The sequence below is a fragment of the Nelusetta ayraudi genome, unplaced genomic scaffold (assembly GCF_046127955.1).
Source record: "Nelusetta ayraudi isolate G7.1 ecotype Tasmania unplaced genomic scaffold, CSIRO-AGI_Nayr_v1 ptg000033l, whole genome shotgun sequence".
NCBI classification, from domain to species: Eukaryota; Metazoa; Chordata; class Actinopteri; order Tetraodontiformes; family Monacanthidae; genus Nelusetta; species Nelusetta ayraudi.
The window spans coordinates 7286345-7313144 of record NW_027466083.1 but is presented as its reverse complement, the minus strand read 5'-3'; the positions used below and the strand labels follow the sequence as shown (position 1 = coordinate 7313144).

At 43.5% G+C, this 26800-nt stretch overlaps 4 protein-coding genes across 5 annotated transcripts; 1 reads left to right on the top strand and 3 right to left on the bottom strand.

Moving 5' to 3' along the window:
- Window positions 1-328: 328 nt before the first annotated feature.
- LOC142892109 (olfactory receptor 52N5-like) lies at window positions 329-1261 on the bottom strand. The gene has a single exon (XM_076032162.1). The coding sequence runs from the start codon at window positions 1259-1261 to the stop codon at window positions 329-331; it is 933 nt and encodes a 310-aa protein (XP_075888277.1).
- Window positions 1262-3364: 2103 nt separating this feature from the next.
- Window positions 3365-4306, bottom strand: LOC142891612 (olfactory receptor 1500-like). Its single transcript, XM_076031269.1, has one exon. The coding sequence runs from the start codon at window positions 4304-4306 to the stop codon at window positions 3365-3367; it is 942 nt and encodes a 313-aa protein (XP_075887384.1).
- Window positions 4307-9806: 5500 nt separating this feature from the next.
- LOC142892025 (neuronal acetylcholine receptor subunit alpha-10-like) lies at window positions 9807-14611 on the bottom strand. 2 transcript variants are annotated; one of them, XM_076032040.1, is made up of 6 exons: window positions 14447-14611; window positions 12463-12608; window positions 12194-12348; window positions 11834-12080; window positions 11465-11750; window positions 9807-10608 (listed from the first exon to the last, which is right to left on the bottom strand). In XM_076032040.1, exons 1-6 carry the CDS (start codon window positions 14490-14492, stop codon window positions 9917-9919), a joined length of 1572 nt encoding a protein of 523 aa, XP_075888155.1. In that variant the 5' UTR covers window positions 14493-14611; the 3' UTR covers window positions 9807-9916. The 2 variants fall into 2 exon arrangements, with proteins under 2 accessions (XP_075888155.1, XP_075888156.1); XM_076032041.1 differs by lacking the exon at window positions 14447-14611 and adding an exon at window positions 13821-13943.
- Window positions 14612-16594: 1983 nt separating this feature from the next.
- On the top strand, window positions 16595-26232 carry siah2l (seven in absentia homolog 2 (Drosophila)-like). The gene is made up of 3 exons (XM_076032050.1): window positions 16595-17133; window positions 24326-24505; window positions 25218-26232. The coding sequence occupies exons 1-3, from the start codon at window positions 16720-16722 to the stop codon at window positions 25587-25589; spliced, it is 966 nt and encodes a 321-aa protein (XP_075888165.1). The 5' UTR covers window positions 16595-16719; the 3' UTR covers window positions 25590-26232.
- The last annotated feature ends 568 nt before the right edge of the window (window positions 26233-26800 follow it).

The following is a 26800-nucleotide window of genomic DNA, read 5'->3' as shown; positions in this document are numbered from 1 at the left end:
CTTTATCACCATCCCGCAACGGTTCAGTCGGATGGTCAGACTCAGCAAAATCGACATAAAAACATTATGAAGATAATTAAAAAAGCAAGATTAAAAAAATCTATTTTTGATTTTTTTTTTATTGAATAACATCATAAATCAGGCACAGGGACTACTTTCAGTGTGTTTTCCTGTTGACATCAAATTGACTAATAATAGTCTAATATATGAATTATTTAATTAATTACAGTGTTGCAGTGCAATATTCTATCAACTCACAGGCACTCACACTTCATTCTGAAATCACATACAAAAGGTCAGTCTGCATTTTCTTTTGAATTTTTGGGCATTAACCTTTTCTTGTGCAGAAAAAGTTGGACAGACACTTATTGATTTCTTGCGACTGCATTCCATAGATGAGAGGGTTCAGGCTGCCAGGAATGACAACAAACAGGAGGACTGAGATCTTCCTGTACTCGTCGTAGTGTGGCAAGCGATGGAAGATGATGGGTATCAAGCCGCTGATCAGCATGATCAGGTACAGACTGAGGTGCGTGCTGCAGGTCTTCAGGGCCTTGCTGTTCAGAGACTTGGACCTGCTGCTCAGACACGCTGCCAGGATTTTAGAGTACGTGAGAAGCACGCTGCCGATGGATGCGGTGAACAGGGTGACAGTATAAAAGAGGCCAAACACGTTGTTGGCAAAGACGCTCTCACAGGAGAGCTTGAAGAGCGAGGGGTTGTCGCAGTACATGTTGCGGATCAAAGTCCTGCAGCGGTTCAGCCTGAGGGTCAACCCCAGGAGAACTGAAACAAAAACAACGGCCGTACCCCAGGCGGTCGCAGTCAGCTTCAGCACCATCTTGTTGTTCATGATGGCCGAGTAGCGCAGCGGGTTGCAGATGGCCACGTACCTGTCGTAGGCCATGACCATCAGCACACCGTGGGCGTTGGTGCCGAATATGTGTGCAGTGTAGGCCTGTATCGCGCACGCGTAATAGTGGATGAGGCGCTCCTTGGGTGGCAACAAGACGTTTGAAAGTGCCTGGGGGATCAAGAGAGAGTTACCCACAATGTCGTTGATGGAGAGGTTGCAGAAGAGGAGGTACATGGGCTGGTGTAGGCTCCTCTGCATCCAGATCAGTGCCACCATGCAGCCGTTGGCCAACATGATGAAGACGTACGACGCCAATAGAAGGAAGAAGACCGGATACTTGCTGGTCATGGTGACCCTGAAGCCTTCCATCTGTAGAATCAGGCTGTTGTACGTGAAGTTCTCCATCCCAGCTGCATTAGATGGTGGAAGCAATGTCATTAACTGCACTCAAAGGGAACAGGATCCCACAAAACAAATGCAGCTTTTGCATCCAATTCAATCTATTCAGAGCCTGCAGTTTGAAATTGTTGAACCTTCAAGAGGTGCAATAAAAATACACAGTAACTGAAATACCCACTATTTTTCAACAAGTTTCAATTCCTTTATGTTCAAATATGAATGAAGGACAAAATGTTGAAAGCCCCTCAGCAACCTTTGGATTAAATGCAGAATCAACAAGGTGATCATCCAAACGCCCTGCTCCCTAAACACAAAGTTGTGGACTGCTTAGTAACGTGCAGTTTTCCTCAGGAGAACGGTCGGAGTCGATGTGAAGTCAGATCCCCACCAGTCAACTTTGTGTCCCTAACTACTCTCTGACGCGGATCTGATATTCTCAGCAGTCTTTTATAGGTCTCTGAAGGTTCTTCTGGGAATGGCCAGTTCGTCATCAGAGAAAATAATGGCGTAATGTACAATTTGTGGCTTACAGAAGTTAGTTGTTGCAACTATTAACTTTTGTTGCAAAATACACATCTTCCAAGTTACAACAAAAATGTGTTATTGGTATGTGTCTTTTGTGGTTATTTCAAAAGTTTTGGTTTTCTTGTCTTACTGATATCCTGAAGAACTGACGAAATGTTGACGCTGCAGGTCCACCATTGATCGGCTGCATCATATTCCAATATCACATTTATGGGACCTGTACTTAAAATTTGTCGCGTGTTGGTTTGTCCAAGGAGGACATTGTGCTTATTTTTCCCAATGTGGACAATGTGCTCAATCCTTCTTTGCTTCTCTGTGTGCTGTGTCTCTGTTTCGTGACCTTACAACGTTTTGACAGGGCAATGCTGCACTCGGTTTGCTGGTGAGGATTCCCTGTTTTTCCTACTTATCCGTCAGTTTTTGCTATTTTTTGTAACTCTTCTGAAAGAGGAAAAGGGATTCAAAACTGATGGGCACCAAGCCTTGATGCCACTGGAACTGTAAGTCATATATTACATATATACATATTTATTGTATATATGTATTTATTGTGTATATGTGGGTAACGTTAGATTCCTAGTTCATGTTGTAGTTATTACACGAACACATTGACAACTTGCGATTGCATTTAGTAACTCCCAAAACATATATTATTATATTATCAGGCATTACTAAACTCAAGAGGTTGAAATGTAGCCGAGGATCACATGCACACATGGGTTTTTCTCCCACGGCTCTACTACGTTCACACTAGCCGTAAAAAAAAATTATTGTGAGGGCGTTGTTTTTTTTGCCTGTACATGGCGCTATGGAAAACCTAGAGCTGTCATTGTTGGATAAAAAAAAAAATTTCGTGTGCCAAATTTCGTCAAAATTGGACGGGGCTTAACGGGGTCATAATTGGGTCAAAAGACGCGTAAGATGATGAAGAATAATAAAAAACAGTGCTTGAAGCACGTTGGAGCACCGTTGTTCGTCGGGCACATTCGAGCCCCGTCGTTCCTCGGGCCCAGCCCCAATAATAATAATTTTCTAGTGCATCTTGGCTCCACACCCAAATCCTGATTTTATCTATCACCTTTGTCTTGAAATTTACATTTTCTGTTGTGTCTGCTCACTCCGTTTGTTTTACCTTCTCTCTGTTAACTCAGAAGCCGTCCTGCATAAACATTAATAGCGATGTCAACTGATTTCATCTCTCTATCTAACAGATTTCAAAGACAAAAGTCACAGCTTTAGTTGATGTTGAGTAACATGGTCCACTGTGGCGTGATTGTACCTTTGGAAAACATCTTTTTGGTCATGTCTCATCCTGTTGTGACCACATTTTTATTTTCCAACACAACTTGAAAAAGGTTCAGCTTTACTTTACTCTTTACATAAACTGTGGTCGTCTTTGATTCGAGTGTAAAGCATCCATCATCAGAAATGCTTGGGATTTTTTTTTTTCACAATCCTGAGCAGTTCAATTGCTACAAATCTAGAAATCACCATGTCAAGTAATCATAATCAACGTTATGGAAGATGACAAAACACAGCAAAAAAAAAACATATATATATGAATAATGCATGCATTGATTGCTTTTAGGATGATGAAATCTTCTTGGCCCAAAACACTTTTGACAAAAACAGTCGTATCTCTTTTGACTGCACACCATAAATAATTGGATTAAGACACCCAGGGATGATGGCAAACAGGATGACACTAAACTTCCTGTAATCTGAGAATTTTGGTATGCGATGCAAAGCAATGATGGTCATTCCACTGAAAACCAGGATGACAAAAATGACCAGGTGCGTGGTGCAGGTCTGCAGTGCCTTCTTGTTCACAGACTTATTCTTGCTGACCAGACACACCACTGTGATCTTGGTGTAGGTGAAGACAATGCTGCCGATGACGACTGTTTTGAGCACCACAGTGTAAGCAAGGCCATAAACATTGTTGATGACCACACTGTCACAAGAGAGCTTGAACAATGATGCATTGTCGCAGAACACATTCTTTATCACCATCCGGCAGCGATTCAGTCGGATGGTCAGACTCAGTAAAATCGTCACGAAAACAATCGCCGATCCCCACACGGCTGCCGACAGCTTGACCACCATCCTGTTGGTCATTATGGTTGAGTAGCGAAGGGGGTTGCAGATGGCGATGTATCGGTCGTAGGCCATGATGACGAGAATAGTCTGAGAGGTGCTGGCGTAAAGCGACATGAAAAAAGCTTGGAGCACACAGTTGTGGTAGCTGATGAGGCGCTCTGCAAAAGGCCGCACCAGGTCCATCAGCAGGCGGGGCAGCATGATGTTGGCACCCAAGATGTCAGTGAACAGGAGGTTACAGAAGAGCAGATACATGGGCTGGTGCAGGTTCCTGTTCATGATTACCAGAGCAGACACGCCAACGTTCAGGGTGATAATGAACACATAGGAGAGGAGGAAGAAGACAAACGCAGGGTGGAGGTACTCAGCCGGCATGGGGAGTCCCTCTATCAACAGCGTCAAACTGCTGAATGTGTAGTTTTCCATCAAGGAGAGACAAGAACTGTATTCTCACCAGTAGCGCAAAAATGATAATCACTTCAGCCAGTAACTTCACACCAACGACACAAACATTGTTACATGTATTAAAACAATATGCAGAACACTCGTTCACTGTAATGTTTTACCTGACGTTTCCTCCTATGAGCCAGTGTGATTTAACGATTAGTGTTTTTTAAATCTAATCAGAAGTTTTGCCTTAGACCTTATTAGAAATTTATCAAGCTGCTGAATCGAGGGTGCCTGTCTCAGTGTGAATCAGAAGACAAGCTAACACTGAGGAAAACATCTCCCTCTGCTGTAATGCTTTTATTACCAAGTCTCCAACTTCAGGGACGTTGGATTATGTCTGATGCAATTTTAGGAGGCTATGACAACTCCAAGACAATGGAAGTTTTTTTAGCGTCCTTGTATCAAAAAAACGTTGACACTTGATAGTTGTTCAAAAAAAAAAAAAAAAAAAAATTTGCAGGTTTCCAACTTTGGGATAAGAAGTTGCGTTGTTGATGCCAGAGATCAGACGTTAACCTTCAGATGTTACAGTGGAGAGGCTGGTTGGAGACAATGCACAAGAAAAAAAATCACTGATTACAACCAAAGTCTGTGGGACACAAGCATGTACACACACACACACACACGCACACACACACACACACACACACACACACACACACACACACACACACACAGAGTTTGTCTTCATAAATAATTCCTTTTCACAAAACAGTTTAATGTCAGTATAATTTGTAACACAATGGACACATTCATATTTTAAAGGTGTCATTTAAATTTTACACTTAAGACACATTGAAACGCTGCTTTCACCGAAGATGATGAGATGGTTGTCTGATCACAGTAATTTAATTTATCTAAAACATTTTCTGTTTGTTTGTGTATGTTTTTCTTCATTGGCTCTTGTATAATTTATTTCATACATTTTGCAACAACACTCCACTAGAAAAGTCTCACATCAAACAAGATATCGTTCCCAGTTCCTGGTTCAGTTCAAGGCATCCTAACAGCAGCACCTACGCTCCAAAATCACTTCTGAACTGTTTTCTCTGATTGGACTCATCTCTAGACCAACAGTAAAGGTTTTGAGATGTGTCAAAAAAAAAAAAATTTGAAACCACAGTAGGTAGGAGTCACAGTGCTGTGGTCAATTTTTTTTTATGGCTAATGCTAATAATAATAACAATAATAATAATAATAATAATAATAATAATAATAATAATAATAATAATAATAATAATAATAATAATGATGATAATGATAATAATAATGATTTAGTGTCTCTTGGCTCCACACCCAAATTCTGATTTTATCTATTGGCTTTGCCTGGAAATTAACATTTTCTGTTGTGCCTGGTCACTGAGTTTGTTTTACCTTCTTTCTACCATTGTTCTGCATAAACACGAATAAGTATATCAACTGAGTTCATTTCCTTATCTCACTTTTCAAAACCCACCTCAACAAAAGTTCAGCTTCACCATACTCTTTACATACATTCTAGTCATTTTGGTTTGTGAGTCTGTAGCAGGCAGTCTTAATCACTCTTCACGTAGTTGAGTTTAGAAGTGTTTCAAAAACGAAAATGTTGATTTTTTTTCTAAACCATCCTAAGTGATTAAATTGCTACAATTCTAGAAAGACAGAGACACTTAACATACATCGCCTCATACGGGATTGAATGTTGGGCGGTGGTCAGAGGGGCCGTGTGCCGCAGATTGGCTGCCACTCTTCCATCAGTCTACCTCAGGGCTGCTGTGGCTACACATGTAGCTTACTGCCACCAGTGTGATTGGAGTGTGAATGAATAATGGGTTCAATGTAAAGTGCTAAGAGTGCTATATAGAGTAATATAGAAAAGCGCTATATAAATCCCTCTATCCATTTTCGATACCCGCTTATTCCTGAGCTCGGGGTTGTGGAGGTCTGCTAGAGCCTATCCCAGGTGTCATTGGGTGAATGCAGGGTGACACCCTGGACAAGTCGCCAGTTCACAATAGGTTGCAGAGGCCCCAAGTTCTTATGAACAGTAAAATTTTCAAGACTTGTCAAAAAATAATGCTTGCAACCACACTGAGGGCAAGAGTTACAGCGCTGCCGTCAATCTTTTGGACCAAAGCCACAGGAGAGGAAAGAACTGGTTGCAGAGATGACTGCAGGTAGCCCTTACCTGTGCTTACGTTTAATAAACATCCTGATTTTGATCTTGTTCTGATTGTTGAATGTCCTCCATGTTCGAGCAGCCCAGTGTACTGTGCACTGTGTGTTTCCCACCTTAAGGAAGCATTTAATAGTTTCAAAATCACTTCAATATTTCATTTACTTCAGGGATCTCAAACTCAAATTACCTGGGGGCTGCAAGAGGCAGAGTCTGGGTGAGGTTGGGCCGTATTAGGTATTCAACAAAGAAAGCTTTGTTAAAAAAATTAATAAATAAATAAAAACAATCTAATATTCTCCAATGTCATTACTAACAACTCCCTGGTGTTGGTATGAATGGCAGTTTAATGTAATTAAATGCTGAAAAAATGTGTTTAGGGACCCACAGACTCTCCCTTTGGTTCTTTGGCCACTTCTCATTCACCTTTTGTTCACTGTTCACTTTCACACATCCTTAGTGCTGCTGCAACCACTGATCATGTGGATGACAGTCCTGGGGAGAAAACACCATACATCCACTTCCTTTCCAGTGGGGTTACATTGCATTATTATGCGGACTATCAGGTCCCTCAACTACCTGACGTGTTTTGCAAAGAGGCCAAAGATCGCCATGTAGTTAACTGACAAAGACAGACTCTGATCAAAACAGTAAGGCAAGAGTTTTCGCCTTGAGTTGAAATGGTGGGACCTAAAAACTTAAGTCAGGGTTCATGCAGATTGTTCATTAAGTAAACAGACTTGACTTGCAAAGTTTGGTAATAGTAAGAGGGTCATCAAAACACAAGCCTCTGTAGATCCCTAGAGCTTCCATCACATTATCCCCCGATGTCAGATAAACATCTATTAGTGTTCCTTCTGTGCTCCCACAGGGTTAATTACCCTCAGACACAGTGTTTTGCTCAGCAGCCACTGACAGTGCTAATGAAACTCAACAACACTAATTACTGGCCGCTGAGCCAAACATGCAACAGTTTGTAGTTGTTACAAGTGTGTTTACTTCACTGCTCTAAACAGTTTTCAGTACAATATTCAACGGTCCACACGAAGCAGTAGAATTAAGCAAGTTACTAATTCTGAGGTCATCTAAAGTCACGCTAGTTTTCGAGCTGATGTCACTCCTGCTTGAAGAAAGTACGATGTAAGTAGATTCCATCCACCCATTTTCAATACCTACTTCTTCCTGCACTAAGGGCTGTGGGGGTCTGCTGGAGCCTCTTCCAGCTGTGAAATGGCGAAGGCAGGGTGACACCTTGGACGAGTCGCTAGTTCATCGCAGGGCCACATATAGAGACAAACAAAGATAGCCAACCATTTGCATACACACACACACACACACACACACACACACACACACACACACACACACACATTGGATTGTGGGAGGAAGCCAGTGAAACCGGAGAGAACCCACGCAGACACAGGGAGAACATGCAAACTCCACACAGAAAGGTTCCAGGCCCGGAATCAAACCTACAACCTTTTTGCTGTGAAGCGGCAGCACTAACCACTCTGCACCACTGACAAAACATACACTCAAGCAATAAACCTTTTATAAATTGTTCTGAAGCAGAAATGGGCAGTGGTTGGCAACAAGGGATGTCTTGTATTTATTTATTTTGGTTTTGCAGTGTCAAACATATTAACACAGCCCCAACAACAGGCTCAGGCTCAGATGTTGCACAGCAAGCATATGTGCTGAGCATTTTATGCAAAAACTCTGCAGCAGCGCCCTCTGTTGCAGAACTGCAGGGCTGCAGGCTGACTGCAAAATAAAAACAACTAAATATGCGGCACAATTATTTGATGGGAAGAGAAGGGGAAAGAGGAAGAGCCTTTTCTCCATGTTTGAAAATCTGTTTTGTTCAGTTTTTAAGTTTAAAAAGCACACTCCACAAGTTATTCTCATAGAAAATCTTTATTGTCTGTCATGACATTAACAGCGATATGTGCTCAACACCACACACACAATACACAGCAAGTTATTACAGTAATACATTTGGCATGTTGTTTTGTTGCAATTACCGTAAAGACACTACACTAACAACACATTTGGTTTTCCTCATATCAGAAAATTACTTCTAACTAATCCCTTTTTTTGCCTTCTCCCCTCCTATTTTTAATTCACTGTGTCTGAACGCAGGGGATGTGGCTTTACTCACCTGTACACCTGTCACTCTTTACTTTGTGGCCAAGCTCATTTTTGCACTTTTCTCTCACAAATTGTGGGTTTCTCACTGTCTTTTGTGTATTTCAAGAGTGAATATTGCAAACCTTTGAAAACTGCAGCGTCACAAATGAGAAATGTGTGAATACTGAAATTCTGCTATGTCTCACACTGTGTTCATTGGCATTTATTATGGCTAATACTGTTTACTTTTAATACGATTACAAAAATCTTGCATGCAACATTAAGTTGTCACAAACGAAATAACTCACTTTTTTTTTTTTTTTTTTTTTTTTTTTAATAAAAACTAGTTTAAATGTTGACACTGGCACTGTGTGAATGTTTGTTCCACAGTGAGACACACCGAGCCATTCAGCTTTAAAGTTAATCACAAAATGTAATGCTGCGTTTAATCATTGATTTAATAGCTTGGTGTGCAGATAAAACTTTTACTGAAATCAGGAGTTATTGTTGTTGAAGTCTCTAAATAATCAGCCTACCAGTATTTTTAGGACTAACTGTAAGATTATATAAGTGTATAACAGGAGCCAATTTAAAAAGCTTGAAAAAAAAGCAAAGTGAATAGTGTTTGTTTTGATTTGATTTTTAACTTTCGAACTGATGCATTAAGCCTTGAAACCCTTTAAAACCTTAACTGCTCATCCATGTTATCAAACTACACGTTCTTTCATTCTTAATGGGCAAAACAATATCCTGGTTTATCTCAAAGAAACGAGAAATATCAAAAGTAATAAATAGAAAGAATAAGTGAGTCTTCTCTCAAATAGTTGAAGAAGAGAAACTACTATTTTGCCAATAGATGACAGTAGAAGCAATAAACTGCAACATGAAACCAAAAACAAACCAAGTGGTTGCTCTGAAAACACAGTACTTGGCAAGCTAATGTTGTGGCGACTGAGGCCAAGGGAGAGTTTGGCTCTTTCTAATTTCTTCTCGCTACGTCCATGTTGCCGTGCATCGCAGGAAAACTGTAAAGGCGGCGTCAGCATGAGCAGCTGTGATGTGTGTTCAATATTTGCTACACCACACGTTATATAGCAAACATGTTTTCCTCTCAAGTTTCAACATTTAATGTTTATAGGATAAAACAATTTTTTTGCATGGTTGAGGATTTTGTTTTTGTTGCTTAATTATTTATCTTTAAATTCTATCAACTTTTTTTGAGGCCACACGCCAATCAGGGAGACGGACACCCAAGACACCATGTCAGTGTTTTGGTCTGCCATTACTTTTTCGACTCTCACTCAGATGGCCTTTCCCAGAATGAGGATGCTCATGAAGAAGACCAAGAGGAAGAAGAGCCACATGAAGAATCGATCCATGACTTTGGCCACTTTCCTCCACTCTCCAACGCGGAGCTGTGCAGCTCGCTGGTCCTGGTATGAGCTGGTGATGAACTCGATGTTACTGCTCAGTTCCGGGTGCTTGCAGATGCACCGGGGCTCCCTTTGGCTCTCCTTGGCTCCACCTCCCACACCTTTCTTTTCCTCGCTTTGCTCTTTCCCTCCTCTCACCCACTCTGCTTCTCCGGCTCCTCCCACCTCTGCACGGTCGACCGTCACAAACAAATCCTCCTTCCAGTCTGCCGGGGAGGTCACACCTTGTCCGGCTTTCAACGACTCCCTGTCCTCCTCCACCTTGTGTCCCCACATCTGTCCATTCACTTCCCAGTTAGCGCCCTTTGCACTGGTGCCATTGGCAAGCGGGGCCCCTGGCTCATCCTCTGTCAGAATCTGCGCCTCAGGTGAGGCCCCACTCAGGCAGTTCTCGCCCACCTCGTAGACAAAACAGATGCGAGCCAAGTAGTTGAGGATGAAGCGCTCCACCCACTGTGGCACTGGGCGAGCCTCGGGGCCACAGTGGTGGATGTTCATGATGAAGATGGTGAGAGCGGTTGACGCAGTGACCATGGTCATGGTGGCAATGTAGTATTTTCCTGTAGGAAAAAAAAACATTGAATCTCAGTATACAGGCAATTTTACATTTACTTATAATTGTGTGTACCAGGATGAGACACTCAGCGCCAAGTTGGTTTAGTTGTTAGGCAACATGCGTCTTTCTATCCTGTTGACACTCTCCTCAAAAAGAGGAGAGTCCATCCTTTATCCTTCCTCTGTCCACTTTTCAGAAGGTTTGCGCCAAAATAAACAATGCTGGAAATGTTTGCAATGATGTTTGAATTACTGAGCGTGCACAGTTAAGACCAGTTTCATTTTGGGTTTATGAATTTCAACTGAAAGAGTAAAACAAAAAAAGAAAAAAGATTTATTTTCTCAGTTTTTACTCTGGCCAAAATGTGCAGGAATTCAATCTATATTTGGCAAAACGGTCCAACGCGTTCCCTTTACAAGCACCAGAAAAGATCTCTCCTCCATCAGCCAAAGGATTCCTGGAGTTCCAATGTGGAACACATAGATGAAGCTTTCAATTGTGTTTAACAAACATGCAGTGGACAGAATGTGTTTCTGTTTCAAAACAGATTTTACTCTGGCTCTGGCTTTTACTGCAGTGTCAGAACAGGCAAAGCAAACATAAGGTGTTGAACAGGTTTGACATTTACAGAACCTGGCTGCAAATACTTCACTGGTCACGTTACCAATCTCAGTATTACAACAAAGAAGGCTGCCATGTCTCCTTGGATACCCATAATACCGCTAAGTAATTGTATCTAGACGCAGTACTAGTTGTGGAGATTTGAGGTTAGAACACCAGCACTTATCATTTTTGCTCTTAATTCACACTTTTCCCTAATTTATGTAAAGACAACATGAAAGACTCCTCAGTCTGCTGACCTATCAGTGGGACACTCTCAGATGGTGGCATGCTCTCGGCCACCAGTAGCTGAAACACGGTGAGAGCCAGCAGCACCGTGACACCCAGTGACACCTTCTCGCCCGAGTCGGCCGGCAAGTAGAACCCCAGCGGAGCCAGAAAGGAGATCATCATGCAGGGGATGAGGAGGTTGAAAATGTAAAAGGAGGCCCGTCTCTTCAGGTGGAGGGTGAAGGTGATATCTGGGTAGGGGTCTGAGCAGCATCCGTACAGGATGACGTTCTTCTTGGCCGGCATGCCCAGAACCTGGTTGTGGAAGAGGAGAGTTTGACCAAGAATTTGGACCGTGAGGAACACAGCGAGCTTCTGAGCAACGGCTCGAAGCTTACCTCCCACTCCACGTTGGGAACAAAGTCAGTCAGGTCGGCGGTGTCCAGAGCGTTGAACAAGTCCATTTGGTTGCCATTATGCGTCCACGAGCCGAAGGTCAGATGGCACTCCTGCACATCAAAAGGGAAGAAGGCCACGTCCACGGAGCAGGAGCTCTTAGTGATGGACGGCTGGTCCCACATGACCTGGCCATCGTTGCGAATCACCACGTTGGTCTCCATGGTGCTGGTGAACTCATCATCCGCGCTTGAGATTATTGAGAATGTAGAAGCATCTTTGAAATTCCCAGTACACATCCACTTGAGCTTTTTTTGTGTGTGTGTGGTTTTTTTTTTCATTTGTGGTTCAGACACGCCTACCTGTTATACAGGACAATGTCAGGGCGCCACACGTAGCTGCTGGGTATGCGGATGGTGTCCAGACCATCATAGTCCTCCGTCTTCCAGGTGAGGTAGGCATCCATCCACACCTGCCGTACCCACAAGTAGGTGGTCAGGATCTGGTTGCGCTCATCCTGATAGATGGACACACACACACACACACACACACACATACACATACAAGCAAAGGTATAGTGTGAGGTGACAAGTGGCCCCGGCTTATGGGCAGGCCGGATGGATGCCATTACCATGTCGATGATCTGTGAGAGGGTGATCTGCAGCGTGACGTTGATGATGTGGTCTGTGTCGTCCACGGGCCGCAGGGCATTGGTGTAGTTGGTGAACAAGTCGGTCATCAGCTTCTGAGCGTAGCGGCCATGAGCGGCCAGGTAGACTGGATAACAGGGTCACAGGGGGGAAAGTCGTGAAATAGCTGTCTGTTTAAAGTGTAAACGGCGTTTCTGTGCTTTGCTACATCATCTTCAGCTTGTATGGAGAGTTTTTCTCAATTTTCTTTCGATTTAGTCCTCTGGGTTTAAAGCAATGATGATGTCACGCTCCATGTTTCCAAAGTTAATCTGAAACTTTGACATCATTTGAGGTGTTACAAAGGTCAGACTGCAGGCTGCTCCAAGTAGGTGTCCCTGCTGTTTCCTGTTCCCTAGTAATGCACATTTAATCCTGAAATGTCCCTTCAAACACACACACACACACACACACACACACACACACACACACACACACACACACACTACTAGCCTTATTCCCCACTTCAATTAACCTGATAACCTCCTCAGGTTTTTACACATTCATCAGTCATCAGAACAGATTTAAATCCTGGAGATAATGACGGTGATGATAAAGATTGTGATGATGATGATGATGACGATGATGATGATGATGATGATGATGATGATGATGATGATGATGATGTATTAAGGATGAAACCAATATAGTACACTTCATCCTGTGTGGACAAAGTTGACAGCAAAAATAATAATAATAAAAGCAGTGTGGACCGTCCACCAAAAACCTGTTTCAGCACTTTGAACAGCAGTAAGACTTAATGATGATAAAGGCAAAGATAAGTGGTGCTAATAACACACAAACACACACACACACACACACACACACACACACACACACACACACACACACACACACAGATGCACACTACATGCTTTGCTCTAAAAAGGGAATGGGCGCCACAGTTGGATCAGTGACCTTCAGATGATCAGAAAATAAAATACCAAAGTCAGACGTGCGACTAGAGACACACAGGGACGTGGACGGTCGGAGTGTTCACATCCTTTGGACTAAAATGGAAATGTGGATGTGAAGCTCCAAGATGGGACGCGACTCGGAGGAACTGGGGGACCGAATTGCCTGATTATCCAGGCTGATTATCATCAGGGCTCCAATTTACATATTACATTTTTAAAATATCTGGTGTCAAGTGAGGGCCTGAAGTACTCTTCTGAGAACTTCCACCTGGCCTCCCTTTATATCCTGTTAAATTACTCCAGAACCAGGATGCTGCCAAACAATTATCATAATCCTTCCACAATAAAGGTAGACAAATAAAGGTCACTGTTTTGCTTTTAACCTTTGGTTTTGATCCTCTTGAAGTCCTGTACACTCAAGGGCTGAACTGTTCACATCACTGTTGTGGTGCAAACAGGGCCCTAATTTGAGGTCAACATATTTTCTGAATGAACGAAAATTGGTGTGGGGGGGGGGGGAAACAATTACATTGCAGAAACCACCGGAACAATTGAAATTATATACTGTTTTAAAAAAAAACTTGTGGAGCAACCAAATAAAAACATCATAAACTGATAACTCATATTAGTTAAAAGCTCCACAAAAAACAAAGAGTCTTTAACCAACAATATTTAAGACAAAATGATTCAAGATTCAAGATACCTTCATTGTCATTCCAACTAATAAAACAGACAGGAAGACGGCAGAACGAAATTTCGCTGTGACTGGCTCAGGAGGGTGCAAAACAACATGGTAACATTAAAAAGGCAATACATTTTTTGAATTATAAAAGTGATCCTGATACCAAACTCTGTCATCATTAACATCATCAACATCAGGTGGTTGATTATTAATCAACAAAAACACTATTCATTTTGTGAAGAAAAGTACTGAAATTTAGACTTAGTAACAATCCTGACACAAACCTTGTCCATGATCCTATTGTCTGAATTTAACAGAAAAGCTCACCTGGGAGGAAGAGGAGCAGGACCGAAGCGCTGAAAAGAGGTTTCATCCCGTCAATGATCAACTGGTCAATCAATAACAATCAATTGCTGGACGTGATGATAGAACACCAGAGTCTGACCGGCTTGTGGGAAGGATGTGAGGCTGTGAGGGAAAGCGGCTCGGTTTGTGCTTCATGTGGGCTCTGTAGTGCCACCAATAGACTGGATGAAGAACTACAAAAAAAGCGGGCCATTTCCATTTGGCCTCTGACCTCTGACCTGTCCTTTAAAAAAAAATTGTTGTTGTTGTTTGTTCATTTGCTTGTTTTTTTTTCTTTTCAAAATTATGAACAAGAAAGCCTGAAATTGATCTGTATGTAAAATACAATTGTATTAAAGGGCAGCTCACGGTCTTGTTCATTAATAAACCATTTTGTACGGTGCATTAAGAATATAAAGCTCTTGTAGGTTGGCTTTGTGTGTGATGTATGTTTTACAGAGCTTTTAAAATTCATCTGTGAGCCTGACCTGAATAATTAAAGGGCAGCACTACCCACTTGTCTTATTCCTTTGTAACTGGAACCAAAGGTTGCCTGGACCTCCAACACCTCAAAGTTGGGTGTTGCCAAAATTGAAATAGGTAATTAAGTAACCCTGACTCTGTTATAGCGTCAGTGCTCATTTATAGACTCTAATGAAATAAGATTCCAAGCAAAATACAACTCAAATTTCAGCTCTCAAATCTTATTGGTTAATTTAAATAAGGGGATTGGTATGGAAAGTTCTGTTTTAACGTATATTGTAACAGTTACTGCCAATCAATGAGACGCACCTTTTGTGTGAACAGCTGCCACTCAGGGAGGTGGGTTATAAATAATAAATAATGTGGTATGAGAAGTGAAAATTAAAAAGTAGATAAATGGATTAGCAATAAAATAAATTGTACATGAGACATAAAAGTCGTCACTGCAACTGCAAGCAGCACTGCATTTACTTGATAAGTTAGGCCGTCAAAAAACAACATTTTTTTCCTTGTACAGCTTTAGTTATTTAAAAAAAAAAAAAAGAATTGTATTGTATAACTTATGTAGAACAATCAAAAACCTATGTATCTAATAATTGAATTAGAATTATCCTTTAACACCATTCTGTGATAACCTGAATGGATAATTCCATTCAGGGCATCATAGAATAGCCTGAATAGAATTCTCATTCCCTGAATAGAATTCTCATTCCATTGTTTTCATTTTTTGTTGAATGTTGTATTTACTTTGACACATTATCAAGTGTTTATTTTTTAAATAAAGTCTAAAATAGCGTCTGTGGACCCTTCCCTAACTCCCCCAGTTGAATTGTTTCATTATTTCTATCCTCTAACTACTTTTGTTGAAAAAAAGCTGGAAGCATCAAAAGGTTAATTAAACTGGGACACCCTTGCAGGACATTCCTTTAAGCCTTCCTCAAAATAAAAGTATTAAAAAAGGCTATAAGCTGGTGTGGACCCACACTTGGGAACAGTTTTTCTCTATCTGGTATATTCATTCATTGAACTCTTCAGCATTGCCTATTTGATGTAAGTGAGCAGTAGGTTTTTTTCGAAACAGGGTGGAAAATATATTTGCCACAAGTACTGTTGGATCCTAAAAACACAGTGGCTTGAAATGGTAAATCAAAAGTCATTTAGATTAAAAAAAAAAAAAAAAAGAAGAAGAAGAAGAAGAAGAAGAAGAAGAAGAAGAAGAAGAAGAAGAAAGAAAAAAAAAACTAGGGTGTAATTACAAAGAGACTCCACTAAGTGACGCCAAATATTTATTTCAACAGTATTGCGTACTTACTTGGCATCGGTGTGGTCTTACTGTCTGACGTATGTTAACAGTAGGAAAACCTTTTTTTTTCTTTTCTTTTTTTTTTTACAACTGTTGAAACCAGAATAAAACGAAATTATTTTACAGATATCCACGATTAGTTTTCACGAAGGAATAACAGATAAAAAGAAACACAGTACAAATACATGAATACCGACAGTGGTTTTATTCAAATAATAATCTCTAATTTTCTGTTTAAAAAAACAAAAAAAAACTGCTTTCATCCTAGTGACGTAATTCTTCTATTTCATTGGCTCGATGCCCTGTCAATCTACAGTGGCGCGTCCAATGACGGCGGTCGGCAGGCGATACAAACTGGCAGCCGCCATGTTGTGTCTCCGGGGGGTTCGGAGCGACGTCCGGTAGTAAACACTAGATGACGTTACCGCCCGCTCGGCAGTTCACAGGAAACTGACCGCAGCTGGAGATTATGAGCCGTCCGTCTTCAGCCGGGGCCGGAGCCGGAGGATTGGGAGCCGGGAAAGCAGGCGGCGGAAAGCACGGGGGATCGGGAAGTGCCGCTGCCGCCTCCTCCGCAGCAGCCGCCGCCGCCGCCGCCGCCGGTGTGGGCTCCGTGGCCGTGTCAGCCGCCCCTTCCTCCACGGTGTCCCAGAGCTCGACCACTCTGCCCGGGCAGAGTCCCGAGCTCACCGCGCTGTTTGAGTGCCCGGTATGCTTCGACTACGTCCTACCACCCATCCTGCAGTGCCAGTCGGGTCATCTGGTGTGCAACCCGTGCCGACAGAAGCTAAGCTGCTGTCCGACGTGCCGAGGCCCCCTCACCCCGAGCATCAGGAACCTGGCCATGGAGAAAGTGGCCTCCACGCTGCCGTTCCCATGCAAGGTAAAAGCCCGCCACCGCCTCACAGTCGGACAATAAGAACATTCCCTTCTCGAACTTGCTCCCCACGTCTCAAACACTTCCCCACACAACTTCCTCGTTTTGCGACATGCTACTTGAGAGGTGTGTGTGTATGTGTGTGCGCGCGTGGCTAGTGACGTCATAGGAGCACCAAAACAAGATGTTTAAGTTTGACGTCATGTCTCGATCAGCATAGGAGAGGCACGCGCATACTCTGCTAGTTGGGTGTTGTGTTGTGTTTTTTTTTTCTTTTCTTCTTCCTTTCTTCACACATTGGAAAACTCGCCCGTGTTTCGCTCGCTTCCCCAGCAGTAAAACCAACTTGCATTTGGCAAGATATGCGGAGTGCGTTAGGAAGCTGTGATAGATGCCTCAAACTAAAAGGTGACCAGATTGTGTTCACAGGTGAAGATTATCAAAAAAAACAGCAACATCTGTCTTAGGCTTTTATGTACATTCAGGAAATAATTGGTCTTGGAATGTTGAAGGTGCTTGTCGTGAACCTGCACATTGGCGACAGTTTCATTCTTTACTAAACTAACTTTAATGCTATGGAACTCGGAGCCTCCCTGGACATCAAGGCTTTCTTTTCACTTGTTTTCTTCTTCTGGAAATTCCATCCTCTGCTTGCAATGCAATTGCAATCACTATAAAGGCATACATGGAAAAATAAAGAAATCAGCAACAGTGACTTGCCAGAAGTAGCAGGTCATCATCGGTGTTAGCCTTGACGGCCTTGACGTGATGAACAGAGACGAGGTTTTCATTTCCATTTCACGTCCTCCTGGCACTCTCGTCTGTATTCACCTTGTTATTCACCACCTCGCTGCGACTGCGTTGTACCTGCGTGTGTGCCTGTGTTTGCATGTGTGTTGTGATCCAGCTGCCTTTGTTGTTGGTGTGTATGCAGTTCCAAAGGAATTTGACACCTTCAGTGTCTTCTCTTTCACGTTTTTAGGAGAATAGTGAGCCATGTTTTTCAGAGTTTTGAAAATTAATTCTGGTATTGATTTCGTTTTGCACAAGTATGACTGCATTTAAAAACAGAAATCCGCGAGAGCTGTACAGCACATCTGGACGGCCCCTACACTTCCCCTCCCCCTGGTGGCCAGCCGCAGTTTGGCACATCAGCACACACCTTTCTATGTTGGAGGTCATGAGCTGCTGAAAGCTGCTCCTGATTGCACAGGTCAGGAACTTTGTCATTACGGCTCCATCTCCTAATTGCCACTGCACACTATGTCTGTCGTGTTGTGTCCATGCCTGCGAGTGACATCACAAAAGCCAAGATGGCAGCGCCCGTGTCCAGGAGTTTCGCCCATGGAGAGGTGGCGGCCATCTTTATTGAGCTTGGCTGTTGGCTGGAAATAGCAAAAGGGGGTGGAGGGAAATGGGACAGCCAGGGAATTGTGGGAAAGGGGAGTAAAAAACAAAACAAAAAAAACAGCAGCTGTTGGAATTCTGTCTTGTCTCTCTCGCACTCATTTACATACAGGTCGAACATGATGTTCACACTGCAGGCCCACTGTGTGTGTGTGTGTGTGTGTGTGTGTGTGTGTGTGTGTGTGTGTGTGCGCCAGGGGGAGGCGGACAGATGCTTGAAGGAGGAACAGGATTGCACTCTGTTGAGCCATACTCCTTCATTCTCCCTCTCTCTCTCTATTTCTCTCTCTTACTCCCCCTCTCTCCCTCTCCCACACAGTGTGTGCGTGTGTATGTGTGTGCTGCAGCGAGGCAGAGCTGTGCGGTGGTTGGAGCATGAGAGAGAGAGAGAGTGAGAGAGAGAGAGAGAGAGAGAGAGAGAGAGAGAGAGAGAGGACGAGCATTCCAACCTTGGCTTGTGTGTGTGTGTGTGTGTGTGTGTGTGTGCGTGTGTGTGATTTACAGCCGGTCAGTGGGACGGACAGGCACCTCACTGTACAGCCGTACAGAGCGTGTGTCTGTGTGTGTGGCAATATGTTTTGACAATACGTAGGCGTGTGTCGGCGCGCGGCGTCGTGTCTTTCACCACAGCGGGAGAAAAGTGTTGGCGCTCTTTTTGTTTTTTGTTTTTCCCTGCTCCTGCTGCTGCTGCTGCTGCTGCTGCTGCTGCGGCAGAAGAGGGAGAGAGAGAGAGAGAAAGATCTGGCGAGCGACACTGAGCTGCACTGCTGCTGTTTAGATTCACCCGCCGAGGCTGGTACATGTGTGTATCTGTGTGTGTGCGTGTTTTGTTGATTATGTACTGACTGGTGTTTTTGATGCAATGTTGAGGAGAACCTGCCGATGTTGTATTTTCATTTGATCGTCGCAGTGTCTTGGTAGCTTATTTTAAAAGTGAGACAAACACTAAAATCAATTGTCTTGAGTTGGTGTTATTGAGAGGCATCCTCTGTTCATTGCCCCAGTGTTTAAAAGATGCTGCCTTTATTCTGTCTGAGATTCAGACGATCAGCATCGGCTCGTTGATAAATGCTTTCACGAATGGATAAATTGCTGAGGGTTTTTTGTCGACGGTAGATGTCAAGGAAATGTTTTGGTGATCCTACCAGATCAGCTGTGATCGTTTGTCACCTGTCGTTAAAACCACACTCTCGCTGAGAGCTCATCAGATCCATGTGTTAGCCGACCTTTCAAACCAGGACAAAGTTCTCGCTCCGTGTTTGTCTTGACTGCTTCCTGCAGCACTGGGAAGCGAACCTTGTGGCGCTGCAGGCTGGTTGCTCAGATGATTCTACACATCTGAGCCAGCGTTGGATTTTTCACTGAGATTGCATTTTGACCAAAGGGTTCGCCTCCTCGTGTTTTGCGGAAACCTGACACGGTGCAACGTGCAGCCAGTCGTTTTTTAATCCCTCGGCTATATGATCCACATGAGCCTTTGCCGTCTGTCTGAACAGCTGCTGACCGCCTGTCCGGCTAAAGTGGTAGAGGACAGGGAGGGACGAACGATACGCAAACACTTTTGTTTGACATTTAAAATTTTAATTTTAAAGGAGCTTGGTGTTTACACAGCAGCTGTGTCACTAAGATTTCAAATCTTACCTTGTTTCAAAGGTTGCCCATTTTGCCAACCTTCAATAAAATGCTTTTTCTTTTCTCAATTTGTAGTCCTAATTTTCAAAGCATTCAACTCCATGTTTCTCTATTAGTCCCAACTGGTTTTTAGCAGGAATAACATTAAATACTTTTTTTATTATCAGCAGGAAGCCTCGAGCAGCTTGAAACCAGAAGTGGCAAATCAATTTTTCCAGCTGGTCATGCAACGTAAATCCCTCAGATTAGTCTGTATTATGAAAAATGCAAACTGTTCACGACCGGTGGCCTCTGACAATATGTTAATATTGGAAGCATAGTGCAGATTTTACCATATATTGTTCATGGTGCGTTGCAACTTGTATCTGAATTGTGTTTTTGAAGCATTACACAGGGGCTAATCCAGGTGTGTGTGTGTGTGTGTGTGTGTGTGTGTGTGTGTGTGTGTGTGTGTGTGTGTGTGTGTGTGTGTGTGTGTGTGTGTGTGTGTGTGTGTGTCAGCCAGCCGAGCGTGTTCGATGCTGTGCCCGGCCTCCTGCCTGCCTCTCCTCAGGGAGCTGGCTCAGTGGCGCTGCCTGCTGGGCTGGCATCGCCACCACAGCGTCGGTTCGGCTAGCATCGCCGAGTTAAGCGCTAATGCAGGGCAGCAGCAGCAGCAGGGGTCAGAGGTGAAGGGCGGAGCCAATCGACCTATCGGACGTACTAAACCGCTGCATGGCAGCCAGGTGAGTCCTGGACAGGATGGAGCGCTTCCATCTTGGTAAAATCTGGCCTGTTGTTGTTGTAGTGCTGTTTCTCATCACCAGTAGGAGGCGGGGAACAGATTTAGCTTGATGGGTCGCTTAAAGAAACGGGCATTAAAGGTCCAGTATGTGAAATTTTGAAGGGAGCCAGGGCATCGTCAGACGGGCTTCCTTCAATACTGGGCTTTCTTAAAAATGATGGCGCAAGACGGCAGCTAACTAGGACCATTGGCCTATGTATATTCTTACATATATTCTTACATATATATATATATATATATATATATATATGTATGTATGTATGTATGTATGTATGTGTGTATGTATGTGTGTGTGTGTGTGTGTGTGTGTGTGTGTGTGTGTGTGTGTGTGTGTGTATGTATATATATATATATATATATATATATATATATATATATATATATATATGTATATATGTATGTATATATATATATATATATGTATATATATATATATATATATATATATATATATATATATATATATATATATATATATATATATATATATATACATACACACACACACACACACACACACACACACACACACACACACATACATACATACACACATACATACATACATACATACATACATACATACATACATACATATATATATATATATATATATATATATATATATATATATATATATATATATATATATATATATATGTGTATGTATATATATATATATATATATATATATATATATATATATATATATATATATATATATATATATATATATATATATATATATATATATATATGTGTATGTATATATATATATATATATATATATATATATATATATATATATATGTATATATATATATATATGTATATATATATATATATATATATATATATATATATACATACATATATATATGAACTGTTTATTATTATGAAATTATATTTTTATGGGCCATACGTTTTGTTATTTTATTTCTTTTCTTTATGATTTAATAGGTTGATGCTTCCTGAATTGTATTTAGTGCAAATGAGCCAAAACGAGCAGGATAAAATAATGGGTTTGTTTGTCAACCAAATGTTAGCATCAGTAACGCAGAGAATTCCTGTTCAAAGAACCTGTTTAGATCCAAAACTAATTGACTCCACTGCTTGGAGTCTTCTAAAAATAAAAAAAAATAACACACTTAACTGCCTGTCTTAAACATACACACACACACACACACACACACACGCATGCACGCATGCACGCACACACGCAGTGAGTGCTCTCAGCATGATTAGTATTGATCGAGCTGATGCATGCTGTGTCTGTGCAGCAGAGACACAGTGCTGCTTACCAGCAGCTCAGGTGACTCCAGAGGGTTTGAAGGGCTGCGAGTGGTGCAGCTTTTATCCAGGTGATGACTACGCTGCCGACATCTACAGTCGGTTTTCATTTGCGCATTTGGTTTGTCAGGTGGCGCACTGATGGAACTGGAGTCAGTGTAAAAGCAGTTATGCGTTTGTGATCGAAGCAGCCTGCTGTGTTGTTGTTGTTGTTGTTGTCTCCCTGCATGATGTTGCTAGCAGGAAGCTGCTGTTTCTGACCTTCAGCCGGTGAATGTTAAATGAGACCAACACTGAATCCCCTGCTGTCACCTGCCTCAGTCTTCAACTCATCACTAATGCATGCGTCTGATCAGAATTCTGCTTGTCTGGGCCGTGGTGTCGAGCGATGGAGCTCTGGGTTTGAGTTGTTTCTCCAGAGTCACTCCTTTGTTTGTCAGACATTCTATTGTTGGAATGAAGAGAGGAGAGGAGGAGAAGACGTGATTGAGTTGGAGCCTTTGAGCTTTTAACTCATGCTCTACCCAGAAATCGACTGAAGCAGATCACAAAGCTTACCTCTGACAGACCACTTGCTTGGTAAAGTGTGGCAGCTTGTGATGTCAGGCTGTGATTTGTTAATAGTCGGTCCTGATTATGTCATGATGATTTCATGGCTTGGGCTCCATCACTGCAATGATTTATCACTGGACCAAATAATTAATTCTCACAAGGTGCATTGTGGGTCAGAAAGGCTCCAACAGCGGCGCTTCTTAATGTCTGCGTTAGGATAACCAATTTATTTTTTTTCATCATAGAATCTCTGCAATTTTGGTTCTTTGTGGGTTTTTTTTTTTTTTTTTTTTTTTAATAAATAGATAAATAGATAGATGGATGGATGGATAGATAGCTAGGATGAAAGAAATGTACTTTATTGATCCCAAATTGGGAAACTACACACTTCCTAGAAATAGAAAATGGGCTCGTATTTGGATCAGATCTCATAAGAATGAATTCTTTCTGTGTTCAAATGTTTGTTTACGTTTTTATCCTAAACACTGTGTTGATCCACAGTAGAGGACGTCGAAGTGAGATTTCTGTTGGTGCTGCTCTCCTCTCCTCATGTTTATGGATGCTGTGTCTCTGTGGCGATTGGTGTTCAAACGGCATCAGTGATGCTGCCGCTGCCTTCTCCCTCAGGTCCGTCGTCTCTGATTTCACGCCTCATTTAGCTCGCTCATCTGCAGCCCGCCTCAGCCGTGCGCCGCCATCTATTCCTGGGCTATCTATAGCCACTTTGATGTCGGAGATGAGTCGGGGGAGGGCGAGAGGGAAAATCCCATCAGTACTGTGACCTTCGGCATTGTCGCCAGAGGAGGAGGCTGCAATCGTGACATTGTAATGTGCTGCTGCTGCCGAACCACCGGGATGAAAGCACCAGCTTCTCAAGCTGGCTGAGAACCTGCTTGATTTTCTATCTCAACCTGCGGAACCTGCTGAGAATATTTCGCCCGTCTTACGTCTCGTAGGAAACAAACATTTTTCCCTGATGAAGAAAACTCAGCCTTTTCATAGGAGGTTGTAAACAGAAGGCTCCATATGGCGTTTCCCAGGGAGCCGTCGACTTTTTTCGGTCATTAATTATGCACGAGGTCTCCACTGGCGTCCAGGATGGATAAACAAAGATGTTAAAATGGACAGAAAATGGGGCATTTTACAGTGATGCACAGTGATAACTGAGCTACCATCTGCTGTTGTTGTTCAGCATTTTACTCTGACTAGTGATGCCATCACTTAACACAGCCTCCAAAAGGCAGAGCAGCGGGTGATCTAAGAGATGATTATTATTAAAAGTTATATATGAACACAGAGCTGGGATTGGCTTCTGCAGACCCCTGCAACCCTGAGTGCAGGTGGAAGTGGGTATAGAGATTGGATGGATGGATGGATGGATATTTATTAACACAGTCATAGAAGATCCTTAAAGTGTGTTTTCTACTACAGTTAATAAATCATATCCCAAGATCTATTTGCTGCCTTGTATGAATCATTTCTCATTAACTGGCCTGTTAATTACTCCTTCCTTCTCCCTCCGTCTTACCTCAGTACTCGTCGGCCGGCTGCCTGCTGACGCTCCACCACAGCGAGAAGCCCGACCACGAGGAGGTGTGTGAGTTCCGGCCGTACACCTGTCCGTGTCCGGGGGCCACCTGCAAGTGGCACGGCTCGCTGGAGGCTGTCATGCCTCACCTGATGCACGCGCACAAGTCCATCACCACGCTGCAGGTCAGCACCGATGCTCCCACACGGCCCACACTCTCCTGACGGTGCTCCCCCCCCCCCGTCCCCCCAAAGCCTCCCACTCTCCAGAAAGTGTGTGCGAAGAAACCCAAACACAGTGTGTGTGTGTGTGTGTGTGTGTGTGTGTGTGTGTGTGTGTGTGTGTGTGTGTGTGTGTGTGTGTGTGTGTGTGTGTGTTTAATACAGTCTGTATTTTGAAAAATGCAAACTACTCTGGAGCAGTGGCCCATGACAACATGTAAATATTGTAGACATAGTGCAAATTTTATGACATATGGTTTATGGTGCAGTGGTTAGCACTGTTGCATCACAGCAAGAAGGCTCTGGGTTGGATTCCGGGTCTGGGACCTTTGTCCTGTGTGGAGTTTGCATGTTCTCCCTGTGTCTGCGTGGCTTCTCTCCGGGTTCTCCGGCTTCCTCCCACAGTTTAAAAACATGCATGTGAGGTCAATTGGAAACTCTAAATTATCCGTAGGTGTGCATGTGAGTGTGAATGATTGTTCGTCTCTATGTGGCCCTGTGATGAACAGGCCACTTGTCCCGGGTGTCACCCTGCCTTCGCCCTATGACGGCTGGGAGAGGCTCCAGCCGACCTCCGTGACCCTGAGCCCAGGCAGAAGCGGGTGTTGAAAATGTGTGGATTGTTTAGGCGTCGCACGGGCACTAATCCAGGCGTGTGTGTGTCCTCCGTCCGCAGGGGGAGGACATCGTCTTCCTGGCGACGGACATCAACCTGCCCGGCGCCGTGGACTGGGTGATGATGCAGTCGTGCTTCAGCCACCACTTCATGCTGGTGCTGGAGAAGCAGGAGAAGTACGAAGGCCACCAGCAGTTCTTCGCCGTCGTGCTGCTCATCGGCACCCGCAAGCAGGCCGAGAACTTTGCCTACCGGCTGGAGCTCAACGGCATCCGGCGGCGGCTCACCTGGGAGGCCACACCACGCTCCATCCACGACGGCGTGGCGGCCGCCATCATGAACAGCGACTGCCTGGTGTTCGACACCTCCATCGCCCACCTGTTCGCCGACAACGGCAACCTGGGGATCAACGTCACCATCTCCATGTTCTGAGGGGCAGCGGCAGGACGTCAGCCGTGCGCAGCGGCGGCATCGTTTCACGGGACAGAAGCGGCCGGCCCTCGCTGGTTGGCTCGATGGAAAAGCTGTCTGGATCGAACGACGAGACCGAGCTGTCCAGAGTTTCTTCCAGCGAGCAAAAAGATGGATCGCCGGACGCTGGGCTTCGCCAGACTTTCTGCTGGCCCGTGCCAACAGTGCCGGTTCGGACGGACTCCTCTTTACCGGCTCGCTCTGAATGATGGGTTTACGTGACACCATGCAGTTGGCTGGCTTCTATTAGCTTTTTGCAGATCTCTAGTGGTGTTACGGGAACGTTCGACTTTTGTTTTGTTTTTTCACTCGCCGTGTGGAGAGACGCAAGATGATTGTTTTGGGTCATTTTTGTCCCGGTTACACATCGATTGGCTTTGCTTCTGAGGTGATGCTTCACAGAAAAATTCTAATCTATCAAGTTTCCTGCTACCTGTTGGGCTCATTGCACATCTGGACATTTTCGGTGCAGATAAATTGAGTTTTATGAAATAATGCAGTTTATCAGTTCAGCTCAGAGCGGCGAGAAAAGAATCGTAACGTTACGCGGAAAACAGGTTAAGAAGTAAAACAATACATTTGCCGTGTGGTAACTCGTACTCATCTACCGACTGTCGTCCATTGTGAGGAAGGAAGGGTTTTCCTCTTGGATCCCGTGAAGGGTGGGACACAAACAGCTCCCTCTTCAGCTGAGATGTAACAACTTGCGCTCTTGATTGTGTTCAGCCGTTCAGAGGAGTAAAATGAAATAAATTCTCAGGAACTCAAAAAATAAAAATAAAAGCTGCGAACCAACTCCCCCTTCCTCCAGACTAATGGTCTGCCATAACATGTGGGGTTAAACTGTAGGTCGCTGGTTTGAATCCGAGCGCACCTTTCGCTCTCCCTCTCTCTCTCCCTCTCTCTCTCTCAGTCTGGAGGTGATGCGTTCGACCTCAGTGGGAACTCACCATGCAGTGAATTCCTGTTAATCCTCAGTCCTTTTATAATCTCGCATAAAAAGCCGTGAAGTGGAGGATTAAACCTGCGCTCACGCTCCTCCTGCAGTCTGTTTAGCCGCCAGCGCCTTACTTTTCTACCACCGACTTCCTCCTCTTCCTGCTCACGCTGTTTTGCGTGGGCGTGGCTCTGCTGAGGAGCTTGAAATGGAGACTGGGTTGGCTTCAGGTCAT